Genomic DNA, 16271 nt, shown 5'->3' on the forward strand with positions numbered 1-16271 from the left:
CTTGCCAGGCTCCTCTGTGTATGGGATTCTCCAAGTAAGAATACTGGAGTAGGTAGCCTATCCCTTCAGCAGAGGATCTTCCTAACCCAGGAATTGAACCTGGTCTCCTACATGCAGGCAGATTCTTTACCGACTGGGCTATGAGGGAGATGTCATTTGTACGTTACCACAGTTAAAAAACATCTTTTAAAATCCCCTGACAGTAACCACAGAAGTGTTAAGGGCTGACAGGAACTTTGCATAAGCTTCCGGTCCTCCCAGCCTCCTCCCCACCCCAACTACCCAGGGGTTAAGGGTTGTCTTCTCTGCTCAGGGACTTCCCTCTTTGGTTTTTGGACAAAGATCAGCTCCTGCCGTGCACGACTTACCCTCAGCCTCCCTGACTGACCCAGTGCTCCAGGCTCTGCTCCAAGGATCCAGTAAGTCTTGGGTCAACCTCTCCTGTAGGAGACTGGGTGCTGAGTTCACATCCTCCCAAAGAGACCTCTGCAATCCCAGAGTGCAGGGGTCAGCCCGGCTCCAGCCTGAGAGTGAAGAGACCTGTTTTCCAGATGAAAGTAGAAGGAGCTGGGAGCTGTTGTGTTTGTGTGAGAAGAGGAGGGGCTGGGAGACATTGGATCTATGTCCAAAGGCTCTTCGACCGCTTTTAGACTGGTGCTCACTCAACACTCAGATGACCCTCACATAGAGTTTGTGATTTGGGTACCACTGCCTTCAGTCTCCTGTCTCTTTCTGCCCTCCATGTCTGCTGATGCCTCATCTAGGAGCTGAGCATTCTGCTGAGGACGACTCGCTGGTGCTTCATGTTAAGTTACCTTGGAGTTTTGTACACTCAGCAACTCTGTGAAGCTGGCTCTCCTGTTTATCACTGGCATCATTTTTTTTTAATTGTGGTAAAATACACATAAATTTGCCATCTTCACTATTTTTGAATGAACTGTTCAGCAATATTGGGTAAATTTGCACAGCTGTGACACCAATTTGCAGAACTCTTTTCGTCTTGTAAAACTGAAACTGGATTTTCATTTACCGATGACTCCGTATTTTTCCTCTCACCCGGGCCGTAGTAAACCACCAATCTATTTCTGTCTCTGTAAATTTGACTGTATCAGGTACTTCATAGAAGTGAACCACGCAGTATTTGTCTTTTGGAGACTGGCTTTTTATCATTTAGCATATCGTCCTCAAGTCTCTTGTCCACAAGGGTATTGTCCCTGTTGTAGCATGGGTCAGAATTTCCTGTCTTTTTATTCCCGATTAATATTCCTCTGTAGGCACACATCACTTTCTGTTCATCCATTTTTCGTGGATGGCCATTTGGGCTGCTTTCATCTTTCAGCTATTGTGAACAATGCTGCTACAAACATGGGTGTGCAAACAACTACATTTTCAGTAACCTCACTTTCAGTTCTTTTGGGTGTACACTCAGAAGTGGGATTGCCCAATCATGATGGTAATTTCAGTTTTGGTTTTTTGGAGGAACCATCATACTTTATCCATAGGAACTGCACTATTTTATGTTCCTAATGGCAGGGCTTAAAGGTTCATCAGCAGCGTTTGAGCAAAAAGGAGACATAGGTCCAGAGAAGTATATGACTTGTTGAAGGACAGAGAGGTGTTCGTGGGGCCAAGATGCTAGTCATAGCTTCCTGATTCTTTGAATGTTTGCCCTTAATCATAATGAAAAGCTCAGACCTTAGAGTAAAATGGACAGAACCCCCCCGGACCTTAACTCGTTTTCACTGGATCAACCTAGCCTTGCAGAGCAGTGTAATGCAGAGACGTTTTATGTCCCAAAGAATTAAAAACACAGTCTCTTGTTTCTGATTCTGAATGAAGATTAGTCCTCTCTGCCTCCAGGCAGTTGGGAGGTCATCTGTTTCTCCCCCTCCAAATTTAATAATACTTTATTTTTTTAATTTTTACACTTTTTTAGTTGGAGAAAAATCACTTTACAATGTTGTGCTGGTTTCAGCCTTACAGAAGGAGGCTCAGTCATAACTATATGTGTATGTCCCCATCCCTGTAGGTCACCACAGAGCTCCAGACTGAGCTCCCTGTGTTCTACAGTGGCTTCCACGAGCTGTCTGTTTCACACACAATCGTGTATAAATGTCAGTGCTCCTCTCTCAGTTTGTCCTACCCTCTCCTCCCTCAACTGTGTCCACAAGTCTGTTCTTACATCTACATCTCCATTCCTTCCTTACAAATAGGTTGATCTGTCCTATTTTTTTAGATGCCATACATATGCATGATATACAATATCTGTTTTTCTCTTTCTGAGTTTCTTCACTCTGTATAACAGACTCTAAGTTTATTTACCTCACTACAAGTGACTGGAATTCTTTCCTTTTTATGGCTGAGTGATATTTCATTATATATATGTACGACATCTTTATCCATTCATCTGGCTATAGACATCCAGGTTGCTTCCATGCCCTGCTTGTTGTAAATAGGGCTGCAAAGAACATTCATGTACATGTATCTTTGTGATTTGGTTTGATTTGACTTTGGTTTTCTCAGGGTTTATGCCCAGCAGCGGGACTGCTTGGTCATATGGTAATTTTATTCCTAGACTGTTAAGGAATGTCCATCCTGGTCTCCATAGTGGCTGTGTCAGTTTACTTTTCCACCAACAGTGCAGAAGAGCTCCCTTCTCTCTGCATCCCTTCCAGCATTTATTGTTTGTAGATTTTCCAATGCTGACCATTCTGACTTCTGTGAGGTGATAGCTCACTGACATGTGGACCCAGTAGGGGAAGGAGAGGGTTGAACAAACTGGGGGATTAGGATTGACATGTATACACTACATGTGCAAAACAGATAGCTAATAGGAACCTGCAAAGAGCACAGTCACCTCCGCTTGCAGCTCTGTGGTGCCCTAGAGGGTTGGGATGGGGGACGGGGTGGGAGGGAGGCCCAGCAGGGAGGGGACATATGTAGACATATAGCTATTCACTGGGCTTCCTTCCTTTGTGGCTCAGTAAAGGATCCACCTGCCAATGCAGGAGATGCCGGTTTGATCCCTGGGTTGGGAAGATTCCTTGGAGAAGGAAATAACAACCCACTTCAGTATTCTTTCCTGGAGAATCCCATGGACAGAAGAGCCTGGCAGGCTACAGTTCATGGGGTGGCACAGAGTCAGACACAACTGAGCTGCTGAACAACAACAAAGCTGATTCACTTCATTATATCGCAGAAACTATCACAACATTGTAAAGCAATACACTCGCGGCTGACTCATATCAATGTACGGCAAAAACCACTACAATATTGTAAAGTAATCAGTCTCAATTAACATAAACAAATTAAAAAAAATTTTTTAAGAGAACACTCAAATGAATAAAATCAGAAAGGAGGAGATATTATAAATGGTACTTTAAATATACACAGTCTTATAAGAAACTACTATGAAAAACTATATGCCAACAAATTGGATAACCTAGAAGAAACAGACCAAATTTTTAGAAGCATCCAACATATCAAGACAAAATCAGGGTAAAATAAACAATATGAATAACAAGTAAGGAGGTTAAATCAGTGATGAGAAACCTCTCAACACAGAAAAGATAGTTTCACTGACAAGTTTTACAAAACATTTGATTTTTAATAAACTGTTAAAATGTTGGCCACACTAGGTTTTAGTTGCTGCGTGTGGGCTTTCTCTCTGGTTGTGGCGAGGGGGCTACTCTTTGCTTTGGTGTGCATGCTTCTTGCGGTGGCTTCTCTTATTGTGGAGCACAGGCTCAGTAGCTGTGGAGCACAGGCTTAGTTGCTCCATGGCACCTGGGATCTTCCCAGACCAGGAATCGAATCTATATGCCCTGCATTGGCTGGTGGATTCTCATCCACTGTGCCACCAGGGAAGTCCAAAAAGTAAGAATATCAACAAACATGAAAAAACTACATTTATTTCTAGACTCCTTCCTTTTACAAGATAATGGAGAAAACTCTTGGTGTGTGTGTGTGTGTGTTCCCGAGATGTTCCCCTCATAATGGAAGAATCTTTGACGATACCGTGATTGGGAATTTTTTCATCCTCTTCCCAGGTCACATGACTTTTTCTCGACTCCCTTGTGATTTAGTTTCCGTCCTGTCAGGGCTAGCCTGGCTTAGGGATTTGGATTGGTTTCCAAATGCGACCAAGACAGGAAAGCCACTGGCCCAAGGCACAGTGATGAATTCATGTCAAAAACAGGGTGCCTGGGGGAGGGGGCAGAAAGCAAGAGAGAGACAGAGTGAGATGAAGAAGTGTTTCCATCTGAGACAGAAAAGAGGCAGAAAGAGGAGGCACAGATGGGAGGATTAACATGCTGAAGCCCGGGGGAGCGGGTAGGGGTGGGGGAGGGGCAGGTTATCACAGTCCACAGTGAACTCAACATCAGTGTAAAATATTCACATATAATGTAAATACAAAGCACCCAAACTCAGTGATAGATATAGAATTGAGTAATAATTTCAGACACTTTAGGAAGTACACAAAAATGAAAAGGTGTTAGTATTTGAGAGATAGAGGTCAGAGGGCTGGGAAGTTAGGGAAGGGATAATGATCAGGACACTCACTTGGAGACACAGGGTAACTGTTGAATGAAAAAGGGAAAAGAACAGGAATGTGAGCATACCTCTGACAGTTACCGCAGTCACCGTGAGATGAATTAAAAACATGGGAAATTATGTTGGAAAGAGGAGAGGGTGGGGAGAAAGCAGCAGAAGTGAACCTGAGTGGCTCTCTCATGAATCATAACAGGAAGAGAGTGCCTGTCAGTTGGGGTTGTCCACTGGGCTTCCCTGGTGCATCAGTGGTAAAGAATCTGCCTGCCAAAGCAGGAGACGTGGGTTTGACCCCTGGGACAGGAAGATCCCCTAAAGGAGGAAATGGCAACCCTCTCCAGTATTCTTGCCTGGAAACCCCATGGACAGAGGAACCTGGCACGTTACAGCCCATGGGGCCACAAAAGAGTCAGACATGACTGCGTGACTAAACAACAAGAAAATTCTATACAAGGTGATATCAGACATGCCATTCTCATAGCTTAAGTCTCTGTCCTTACATTAGTTTAAACTCTGTATGTTTTCTTTTATATTACAGTTGTTTAAAAAGTCAGATTTTTTAAAATCAATGTGGAATTTTTTTCAGTATAATATATGTGGGTTGGATTCCAAATGACCTGCTGTTGTTAAAGAGGGGAGTGCTCCTTACTATTAAATCCCTAATGCCTATTTTAGATGTCTTATTTTTTTTAATTTAGACTCTCACTTATCGGCTTCTTCAATTTGAACTATTTACTTTTCATTTTATTGAAGTATAGTTGATTTACAGTGTTGAGATCATTTCTTCTGTACAGCAGAGTGACTCAGATATACATATATATTGATATATTCTTTTCCATGACTGTTTATCACAAGATATTGATTATAGTTCCCTGTGCTATACAGTAGGACCTTGTTGTTTATCTATATAGAATAGTGTGCATGTGCTAATCCCAAACTCCCAGTCCTTCCTTCTCCCTCTCCCTTGGCGATCATATGTGTGGTCTCTACATCTGTGAGTCTCTTTCTGTTTCATAGATAAGTTCATTTGGGTTGTATTTTAGATTCCACATACAAGTGATATCATACGGTATTTGTCTTTTTCTTCCTGACTTTCTTCACTAACTATGATAATCTCTAGGTCCATACTGCTGCAAGTATCATTGTTTCATTTTCATGGCTAAGTTATATTCCACTGTATGCATGTATGACTACAGATGTATGCATATATACATATATGTGTGTATATATATATATACACACACACACACACACACATATATATATGTTGTTATTTAGTCACTCAGTTGTGTCTGGCTCTTTTGTGACCCCATGGACTATATCCTGCGAGGCTCCTCTGTGCATGGGATTACCCAGGTGAGAATACTGGGGTGGGTTGCCATTCCCTCCCCAAGAGATCTTCCTGACCCAGAGATCGAACTGGGAACTCTTGCACTGCAGGCAGATTCTTTACGTCTGAGCCACCAGGGAAGCCCTCATCATATTGTAGAAGCATTTAAACTTTATTGCTCTTGTTCTCTATCCTCCTAGGTTCTCTGTCTGGAGTATTTAAAGAAGACACAAGAAGGGTAGATGAACATGAGAAAGAACTACAGCTACAACTAGCCTTCTGTTTACATTTCCTGAGGAACGAGGCAGGTGAGGTCTAGGCTAGGTATTTACACTAGACTTCTGTTTGCACTTGGAGATGGAAATGACAGTTCGGTTCAGTTCAGTTGCTCAGTCGTGTCCGACTCTGTGACCCCAGGAATCGCAGCATGTCAAGCCCCCCTGTCCATCACCAACTCCCAGAGTTTACCCAAACTCAAGTCTGTCTAGTCGGTGATGCCATCCAGCCATCTCATCCTCTGTCGTCCCCTTCTCCTCCTGCCCCCAATCCCTCCCAGCATCAGGGTCTTTTCCAGTAAGTCAACTCCTCATATGAGGTGGCCAAAGTATTGGGTTTCAGCTTCAGCATCAGACCTTCCAATGAACATTCAGGACTTAACTCCTCTAGGATGGACTGGTTGGATCTCCTTGCAGTCCAAGGGACTCTCAAGAGTCTTCTCCAACATCACCGTTCAAAAGCATCAATTCTTCAGCATTCAGCTTTCTTCACATCCAATTCTCACATCCATACATGACGACTGGAAAACCCATAGCCTTGACTAGATGGACCTTTGTTGGCAAAGTAATGTCTCTGCTTTTGAATATGCTATCTATGTTGGTCATAACTTTTCTTCCATGGAGTAAGTGTCTTTTAATTTCATGGCTGCAATCACCAACTGCAGTGATTTTGGAGCCCCCAAAAATGAAGTCTGACACTGTTTCCACTGTTTCCCCATCTATTTCCCATGAAATGATGAGACCGGATGCCATGATCTTCGTTTTCTGAATGTTGAGTTTAAGCCATTTTTTTTCACTCTCCTCTTTCACTTTCATCAAGAGGTTCTTTAGTTCCTCTTCACTTTCTGCCTGGAGAAGGCAATGGCAACCCACTCCAGTACTCTTGCCTGGAAAATCCCATGGATGGAGGAGCCTGGTGGGCTGCAGTCCATGGGGTTGCTAAGAGTTGGACACGACTGAGCGACTTCACTTTCACTTTTCACTTTCATGCATTGGAGAAGGAAATGGCAACCCCCTCCAGTGTTCTTGCCTGGAGAATCTCAGGGACAGGGGAGCCTGGTGGGCTGCCGTCTATGAGGTCGCACAGTCAGACACGACTAAAGCGACTTAGCAGCAGCAGCAGCAGCAGCACTTTCTGCCATAAGGGTGGTGTCATCTGCACATCTGAGGTTATTGATATATCTCCCACCAATCTTGATTCCAGTCTGTGCTTCCTCCAGCCCAGAGTTTCTCATGATGTACTCTCCTTAGAAGTTAAATAAGCAGGGTGACAATATACAGCCTTGATGTACTCCTTTTCCTATTTGGAACCAGTCTGTTGTCCCATGTCCAGTTCTAACTGTTGCTTCCTGACCTGCATATAGGTTTCTCGAGAGGCAATCAGGTGTTCTGGTATTCTCATGTCTTACAGAGTTTTCCACAGTTTATTGTGATCCACACAGTCAAAGGCTTTGGCATAGTCAATAAAGCAGAAATAGATGTTTTTCTGGAACTCTTTTGCTTTTTCCATGATCCCGTGGATGTTGGCTATTTGATCTCTGGTTCCTCTGCCTTTTCTAAAACCAGCTTGAACATCTGGAAGTTCACGTCTCATGTATTACTGAAGGCTGGCTTGCAGAATTTTGAGCATTACTTTACTAGCATGTGAGATGAGTGCAATTGTGCGGTAGTTTGAGCATTCTTTGGCTTTGCCTTTCTTTGGGATTGGAATGAAAACTGACTTTTTCCAGTCCTGTGGCCATTGTTGAGTTTTCCAAATTTGCTGGCATATTGAGTGCAGCACTTTCACAGCATCATCTTTCAGGATTTGAAACAGCTCCACTGGAATTCCATCACTTCCACTAGCTTTGTTCGTAGTGATGCTTTCTAAGGCCCACTTGACTTCACATTTCAGGATGTCTAGCTCTAGGTGAGTCATCACACCATTGTGATTATCTTGGTCATGAAGATCTCTTTTGTGCAGTCCTCCTGTATATTCTTGTCATCTCTTCTTAATATCTTCTGCTTCTATTAGGTTGATACAATTTCTGTCCTTTATTGTGCCCATCTTTGCATGAATTGTTCCCTTGGTATCTCTAATTTTCTTGAAGAGATCTCTAGTCTTTCCCATTCTGTTCTTTTCCTCTATTTCTTTGCATTGATCACTGAGGAAGGCTTTCTTATCTCTCCTTGCTATTCTTTGGAACTCTGCATTCAGATGCTTTTATCTTTCCTTTCCTTTTTGCTTCTCTTCTTTTCACAGCTATTTGTAAGGCCTCCTCAGACAGCAGGAACAGGGTAAATAGCTGGACTTTGCCTGCTGTGGACATGTTACTATAACAATCATGGCAGGGACAGAAACGGGCTAAACCCTATAAGTGTAAAAGATCAAGAAGTCACATATTTTCTATCTTTGGAGCACCACACATGTGCAGAAGGTCTCCTTGTGGGGCAGAAAGGAGGGGGTACCGTCTCATAATAGGTGACGTCCAGGCCTCACAGGCCTGTGTGCTGGAATCCATCTAGAAGAAAACAGCACACACCTCTCAGGGAGGGTCCTAGGGCAGGTCAGGTGGAAAAAGAAATCGGGTAACTGGCCAAGGTAAACAAAGACGCGAAGAACTGCCCTACATAGATGATTTAACAATCTCTTTATGGGGCTCCTCCTCCTTTGGGAGGACACCCACAGCCTTTCTCACGTGTGTGAACCCTGCCTGGCTTCTGTCTTAGCTAAACAAACTGTTCCTCTGTGTGCTCCTTCATGACTGAGCTGTGTTTCCAGTAATTCCAGTAATACACTTTTACCATATTTTTAGTTTTTGCCTCCTGGAGAAGTGCCTTTTTTTTTTTTTTTTTTTTTGAACTGGGGACTAGAACCAGAAGAACCTTGTTCCTAGTTTCTAGCCCCCGATGGACTGGCGACTAGGGTTCCTGGTTTTTATCCAGGCTATTGCTGCTGCTGCTAAAGTCGCTACAGTCATGTCTGATTCTATGTGACCCCATAGACGGCAGCCCAATTCTTGGGCAGAGAACTAAGTCAGTGCTCACAGTTGTCTCTTTCTCTCCAAGATCATTTGGGGGCTGAAACCCAGGATTTCAAGGTAAACTGCAGGTCTCCCCCAAACTGCTGGCTGGAGACTTCTGACTCTCTCTCTCCCAGGAGAACTTGCTCTCACTCTCTGCTTTGTTCTCTTTCCAAGACCTCCAGATCTTGATCTAGGTCCACTCAAGGAAGGAGCCCTTGGAATCGAACCTGGGTCTCCTGTACTATAGGCAGATTCTTTACTCTCTGAGACCCCACAGAAGCTCAGCCCGGGAGGATTCCCTTTGAAAGCATGAATGGCCAAGAAAGGGAAAACTCAGGTTTGCTTTAACAAGGTCTGGCCTTTATTTAAGTTGGAGGTTGGAAAGTGGCCTAAAATTTGGGTCTCTAGATCATAATGCTATCTTAGATCTTTGTTGCCACAAAATGGGAAAATGGACTGAGGTTAACTCTCCTGACATTCTAAATGACCCCCTTCTAACTTCTCCCAACTCTCAGGGAGAACCCAAGCTTCGCCAATCCTGTTGTTGTTTAGTCGCTCAGTCTTGTCTGACTCTTTGCAGTCCCTTTGAAAATGGCCTGCCAGGCTCCAGGTTTCCTTACTCCTTCAGATTCTGTAATTTTAAGGCACTTTATTTGTAAAAAGAAAAATTGCTAACCATCATCTGACAACACGTGGTTGCCACAAATGTTCAATTTTTTTTTTAAAGGCTGCATATTGAGGCACAATAAATGGCTGTACGTTTGTGCTTGTACATGTACATTTGAGCAGTTAAAGGAGACACAGAAAGCTTTTCCTTAGTCTGCGGGTCTTAATTGCCCTCAGCTCAAGACAATCCAGGGATCTCCCAGGGGTCTCAGTGGTAAAGAGTCCACCTGTCAATGCAGGAGACATAGGAGACTCAGAATTGATCCCTGGGTTGGGAAGATCACCTGGAAGAGATCATGGCAACCCACTCCAGCATTCTTGCCTGGAGAATCCCACAACAGGGGAGCCTGGCAGGCTGCAGTCCAGGGGGTCTCAAAGACTCAGACAGGAGTGAGCACAACAACAATCCATATTCCAAGTGGCACATTTGGGGGGAGACTTAATCCTCTCCACCTCACTTCTCTTTAAAAAGCCTTTCCAGTAACTTTGAAACATGTGAGAAGATTTCTTTGGGTTTGAAGAAACCAAAGCTCAGAGATGGAGACCTTGTCCCAAGTGTCCTTTTACCACCTGCCCCTCATCGCTCCACTGCTCCGTGGAATTGGACTCCCAGGGGAAAGGGCGGGTGGACCTTGCTGATGGCTTTGTGTCTTGTTTCCTCAGCAGATCACAGCTCCTCAACTCCATCCAGGATGCGGTGTCAGGATCTCCACCAGTTTGGTCAGAAGCTGGTCCGCAGGCAGCTCCTGGAGCCCACCGAGGATTCTGAGAGTCCCACGGCTCCTCTGAACACCCTGAAGCTGGTGGCCTTCGGTGTGGCCAGCACCCTGGGGGCCGGCGTGTACATCCTGGTGGGAGAAGTGGCCATGTTCATCGCTGGGCCAGCGATCGTCATCTCCTTCTTGGTGGCCGCCCTGTCTTCTGTGTTGTCTGGGCTCTGCTATGCCGAGTTTGGGACACGGGTCTCGTGGACTGGTTCTGTGTATCTTTACAGCTACATCAGCATGGGAGAACTATGGGCTTTCATCACTGCCTGGAACCTCATCCTGTCCTATGTCATTGGTGAGGGGATGGGTGGGGGGTAGGTGTGGGGCTGAAGTTCAGGAGACCAGGAGTGGGAGTTTGGGTCTTTGGTCATGCATGAGAACTGAGTCATCCACTCCGTGAGGGGAGGAGGGAAATAATGTCAGGAAAAGTCCGCAACTTCATTCTTCTCAGCTCTCCTCTGCATTCCTTAAGTGATGGACCAAAAACCCAGAGGAAAGGGCACTGTAGGGAATGGGTGAGAGGGAGGCATGGCCCACAGACTGATCCCCTCACCATACTGAAGTCTTTGCTTAGCGGTTGCCTTCATAGAGTTTCCATTAGCATTTGAACTAAAATTTTAATCCTCATCACCCAGACAACTTGCTCCCACTTCTCTCTTTTCTTGCATAACTGATTTCTCACTGACATTAAATAGTTCACCTATTTTAGAATTATCTGGGTCTATTTTCCCCACCCCATGAAAAGAAGCTCTCTGAGATTTGTTTTTTTTTTTTTTTTTTGTATTTTTTCCCCAACATACATGACTTTGTGAATTTGTTGTTGTTGTTCCATCACTAAATTGTGTCCAACTCTTTGCAACCCCATGGGCTACAGCACGCCAGGCTCCTCTGTCCTCCACTATCTCGTGGAGTTTGCTCAAACTCATCTCATCCTCTGCCGCCCCCTTCTCCTTTCATCTTCAATCTTTCCCATATTGGACACCTTCTGACCTGAGGGGCTCCTCTTCGGGCATCATAACTGTTTGCCTTTTCATGCTGTCCATGGGGTCCTCCTAACAAGAATACTGGAGTGGGTTGCCATTTCCTTCTCCAGGGCCCATGTTTTGTCAGAACTCTTCACTGTGACCTGTCTGTCTTGAGTGGTCTTGCATGGCATGGCTCATAGTTTTATTGAGCTATGCTCACCCTTCACCACGACAATGCTGTGATCCACAAAGTGGTGTTGGTGTATGGGGGGGTCCAATTTATATTTATCAGTGAATGTTCCTTCTTATTCTGCTTCAGGCTCGGGCAGCGTGGCCAGGGCCTGGAGCATCGCCTTCGCCAGCCTGATTGGGAACCACATCTTTCAGGCCTTAGAGGGAACTTTCTCTCCATATATGCCCTACTATCTGGCCAAGTATCCAGACTTTGTCGCCCTGTCCCTGGTGCTGTTGCTCACGGGTGAGACAGGGATCCAAGTTAGGATGGGAAGACTGGGATGTGGGGTGGCAGGGGAACTAGGGTGGGAAAGGCGTGAGGTGGCAGAACTGTGGGAACTAGAAATTAGGGTCTGGTTAATGAAAGATGGACTTCCCTGGTGGCTCAGAGGGTAAAGAGTCTGCCTGCAATGCGGGAGACCTGGGTTCGATCCCTGGGTCAGGAAGATCCCCTGGGAAAGAAATGGCAACCCCCTCCAGTACTCTTGCCTGGAAATGCCCATGAACAGAGACTGCTAGACTACAGTCCATGGGATCACAAAGAGTCAGACACGACTGAGCGACTTCACCCCTTAACGAAAGACAGGAAGTCAAGATGTAGACTGTTGTTTCCCACCCTCAGCATTACTGACCTTCCAGGCTGAAACAGCCTTTGGTTTTGGGGGCACTGCAGGATTTTCTTAATCAATCACTGTCAGGTGTGTAGCATCTTTGGACTTCATTCACTAAACACCTGTGGCTCATATTTCCCAAAATGTGACAATTGGGATGTCTCCAGACATTACCAAATGTCCCTTGGGGATCCAAATCACCCCTAGCTGAGAATCATTTAGTTAGAGTGACAAATTTCTTCCTCTGTACTGAGACTTTTTTCAAACGGAAGGAAATTAACATAGTATAAAATTAGCCATTTTATTATTTTTCCTTAGCCTTATTGATATATAATTGACATACAACATTATGTAAACTGAAGGTGAACATCATGATGATTTGATAGTTGTGTATATTATGTGACTGGAGTAGGAAATGGCAACCCACTCCAGTAATCTTGCCTGGAAAATTCCATGGACAGAGGAGCCTGGCAGGCTACAGTCCATGGAGTCTCAAAGGATCAGAGCAACTGAGCCCATATTATATAATGGCCACAGTAAGAAACTAACCATGTTAAAGTGTGCAATTCAGTGGTACTTATGGCATTCAAATCTGTATGCAGGTCAGGAAGCAACAGTTAGAACTGGACATGGAACAACAGACTGGTTCCAAATAGGAAAAGGAGTACGTCAAGGCTGTATATTGTCACCCTGCTTATTTAACTTCTATGCAGAGTACATCATGAGAAACGCTGGACTGGAAGAAACACAAGGTGGAATCCAGATTGCTGGGAGAAATATCAATAACCTCAGATATGCAGATGACACCACCCTTATGGCAGAAAGTGAAGAGGAACTAAAAAGCCTCTTGATGAAAGTGAAAGAGGAGAGTGAAAAAGTTGGCTTAAAGCTCAACAGTCAGAGCTTGAGCATCTGGTCCCATTACTTCATGGGAAATAGATGGGGAAACAGTAGAAACAGTGTCTGAGTTTATTTTGGGGGGGCTCCAAAATCACTGCATATGGTGATTGCAGCCATGAAATTAAAAGACGCTTACTCCTTGGAAGAAAAGTTATGGCCAATCTAGATAGTATATTCAAAAGCAGAGACATTACTTTGCCGACTAAGGTCTGTCTAGTCAAGGCTATGGTTTTTCCTGTGGTCATGTATGGATGTGAGAGTTGGACTGTGAAGAAGGCTGAGCGCCGAAGAATTGATGCTTTTTAAGTGTGGTGTTGGAGAAGACTCTTGAGAGTCCCTTGGACTGCAAGGAGATCCAACCCGTCCATTCTGAAGGAGATCAACCCTGGGATTTCTTTGGAAGGAATGATGCTAAAGCTGAAACTCCAGTACTTTGGCCACCTGATGCGAAGAGTTGACTCATTGGAAAAGACTCTGATGCTGGGAGGGGTTGGGGGCAGGAGGAGAAGGGGACGACCGAGGATGAGATGGCTGTATGGCATCACGGACTTGATGGACGTGAGTCTGAGTGAACTCCGGGAGTTGGTGATGGACAGCGATGCCTGGCGTGCTGCGATTCATGGGGTTGCAAAGAGTCGGACACGACTGAGTGACTGAACTGAACTGAACTGAACTATGACATTCAACACATACAACCATCACTTTCATCTAGCTTCAGATATTTTCATCACAGCAAAAGAAAACGCACTACCCACTGAGCAAAGACAAACTATCCATCTTAATCTCACAGCCCCCTAACCTCTGGAAACTACTAGTCTGCTTTCTCTGTCTGTGGATTTGATTTGGTTATCTTGGAATGTCTCATATTCCATCTTTCCCACAGGAGTACTGGTTCTGGGGGCTCGTGAGTCAGTCCTGGTTGGAAAAATATCCACAGGCATCAACCTTTTGGTTCTCAGCTTCATCATCCTCTCTGGCTTCATTAAGGGAGACCTGCACAACTGGAAGCTCACAGAACAGGACTACACATTGAACACGTCTGAATCTGGTGACATCTATAGGTCAGGAGGGTGCTCCTGGTCCTTGTCATGCTTGTTGGGGCTGGTGCAGAGCTGGGAATCTGGCAGGGACTAAAGAGACCTGGGCTGGTGGATCTGGATAACGAGGTCCTGGAGCCCAGGGCTTGTGGTATTAAGGGTGAAGTCCAGCAGAGATGACTGAACGTACCTCCCTCATGGTCTTTCTTGTTTCTTCTCTCACTGTAGCTTGGGCCCTCTGGGTTCTGGAGGGTTTGTGCCCTTCTACTATGACGGAATTCTCCATGGAGCAGCTCTATGTTTCTACTCGTTTGTGGGTTTTGATGACATTGTCACTAAAGGTAACAGCGTTTAGTGTGTCCCATCAGGGGATTGGGCTGCCCTTGGGCATAGGCGTTGATAGAAGATTTTTAAAAGCTTTTCAAAGTTCAAGAGGAAAGTAGTTTTTGTGTTGTGCTTTAGTGTTTTCCTAATCCGAGGTGTTTACCAACTCTGCAGGGGAAAAAGCCCCAAATCCTCATCGCTCCATCCCCATCAGCATCATGAGCACGGTCTTCATCTGCTTTTTGGCGTATTTTGGTGTCTCGGCGACTCTCACCCTCATGGTGCCCTACTACCAGATTCAGCCTGACAGCCCTTTTCCACAGGCTTTCGTCCATGTTGGGTGGGGCCCTGCCAGATATGTCGTGGCTGTTGGCATCCTCTGTTTCCTTTTATACAGGTCAGTGTCAAGGCCTTCTCTCCATGAACTGTCAGATGCTCAGGTGTTTCAGCCCTTGGGATTGAGAGACAAGAGGGAAAGACCCCTTGCCCGAGGTAGACTAGGGAGCCCTGGTCTCTCCTGCTTCTCAACATCCCCACCGGTGTTCCCACCATCCCTTCCAGACTGCAGAGCTCCTTGTTCCCCGTGCCTCAGGTGATCCAGGAAATGGCAGAGGATGGGCTCCTTTTCAGAGGACTTTCTCGGACCCATGCCTGCACAAAGACCCCCATCATGGCCACCATGTCCTCTGGAATTCTTGCAGGTGAGCCTCAGAACCCACTCCTCCTTTTATCCCTTTCCTTATCTGGATATGTCCAGTGGTTTCTCACTGCTGTCCCCCACCTCATTCGTGCCCTCATTCTAGGGATCATGGCGTTGCTCTTTGAGTTCAGTAATCTGGTGGACCTCATGTCGATTGGACACCTGCTGGTTTACTCCTTGGTGGCGTTCTTTGTCCTTGTCCTCAGGTGAGACTCCACTGCACCATGACTGGGGCTCTTTCATTCCTAAAGAGTCAATGGCCGTTCATCCTCTTCAGGTTGTTTTTTTTTTTTTTTTTAATTGGAGGCTAATTACTTTACAATACTGGAGTGGTTTTTGCCATACATTGACATACATCAGCCATAGGTTTACACGTGTTCCCCATCCTGAACCCCCCTCCCACCTCCCTCTGCATCCCATCCCTCTGGGTCATCCCAGTGCACCAGCCCTGAGCACAGTGTCTCATGCATCAAACCTGGACTGGTGATCTGTTTCACATATTATAATATACATGTTTCAATGCTATTCTCTCAGATCATCCCACCTTCGCCTTCTCCCACAGAGTCCAAAAGACTGTTCTATATATCTGTGTCTCTTTTGCTGTCTCGCGTATAGGGTTATCGTTACCATGTTTCTAAATTCCATATATGTGCGCTAGTATACTGTATTGGTGTTTTTTTTTTTTTTCTGGCTTACTTCACTCTGTATAATAGGCTCCACCTTCACCCACCTCATTAGAACTGATTCAAATGTATTCTTCTTAATGGCTGAGTAATATTCCATTGTGTCTATGTACCACAGCTTTCTTATCCATTTGTCTGCTGATGGACATCTAGGTTGCTTCCATGTCTTGGCTATTATAAACAGTGCTGATGAACATTGGGGTACACGTGTCTCTTTCAATTC

General features: G+C 45.1%; 1 protein-coding gene across 1 annotated transcript; it reads left to right on the top strand.

Annotated features, from left to right (window-relative positions):
• On the top strand, positions 310 to 15575 carry LOC108638041 (cationic amino acid transporter 3-like). The gene is made up of 8 exons (XM_018063031.1): positions 310 to 419; positions 10491 to 10889; positions 11879 to 12037; positions 14188 to 14365; positions 14570 to 14682; positions 14840 to 15062; positions 15227 to 15366; positions 15469 to 15575. Exons 2-8 carry the CDS (start codon positions 10520 to 10522, stop codon positions 15573 to 15575), a joined length of 1290 nt encoding a protein of 429 aa, XP_017918520.1. The 5' UTR covers positions 310 to 419; positions 10491 to 10519.

Source organism: Capra hircus, chromosome 18, assembly GCF_001704415.2.
Source record: "Capra hircus breed San Clemente chromosome 18, ASM170441v1, whole genome shotgun sequence".
In the NCBI taxonomy this organism is placed as follows: domain Eukaryota; kingdom Metazoa; phylum Chordata; class Mammalia; order Artiodactyla; family Bovidae; genus Capra; species Capra hircus.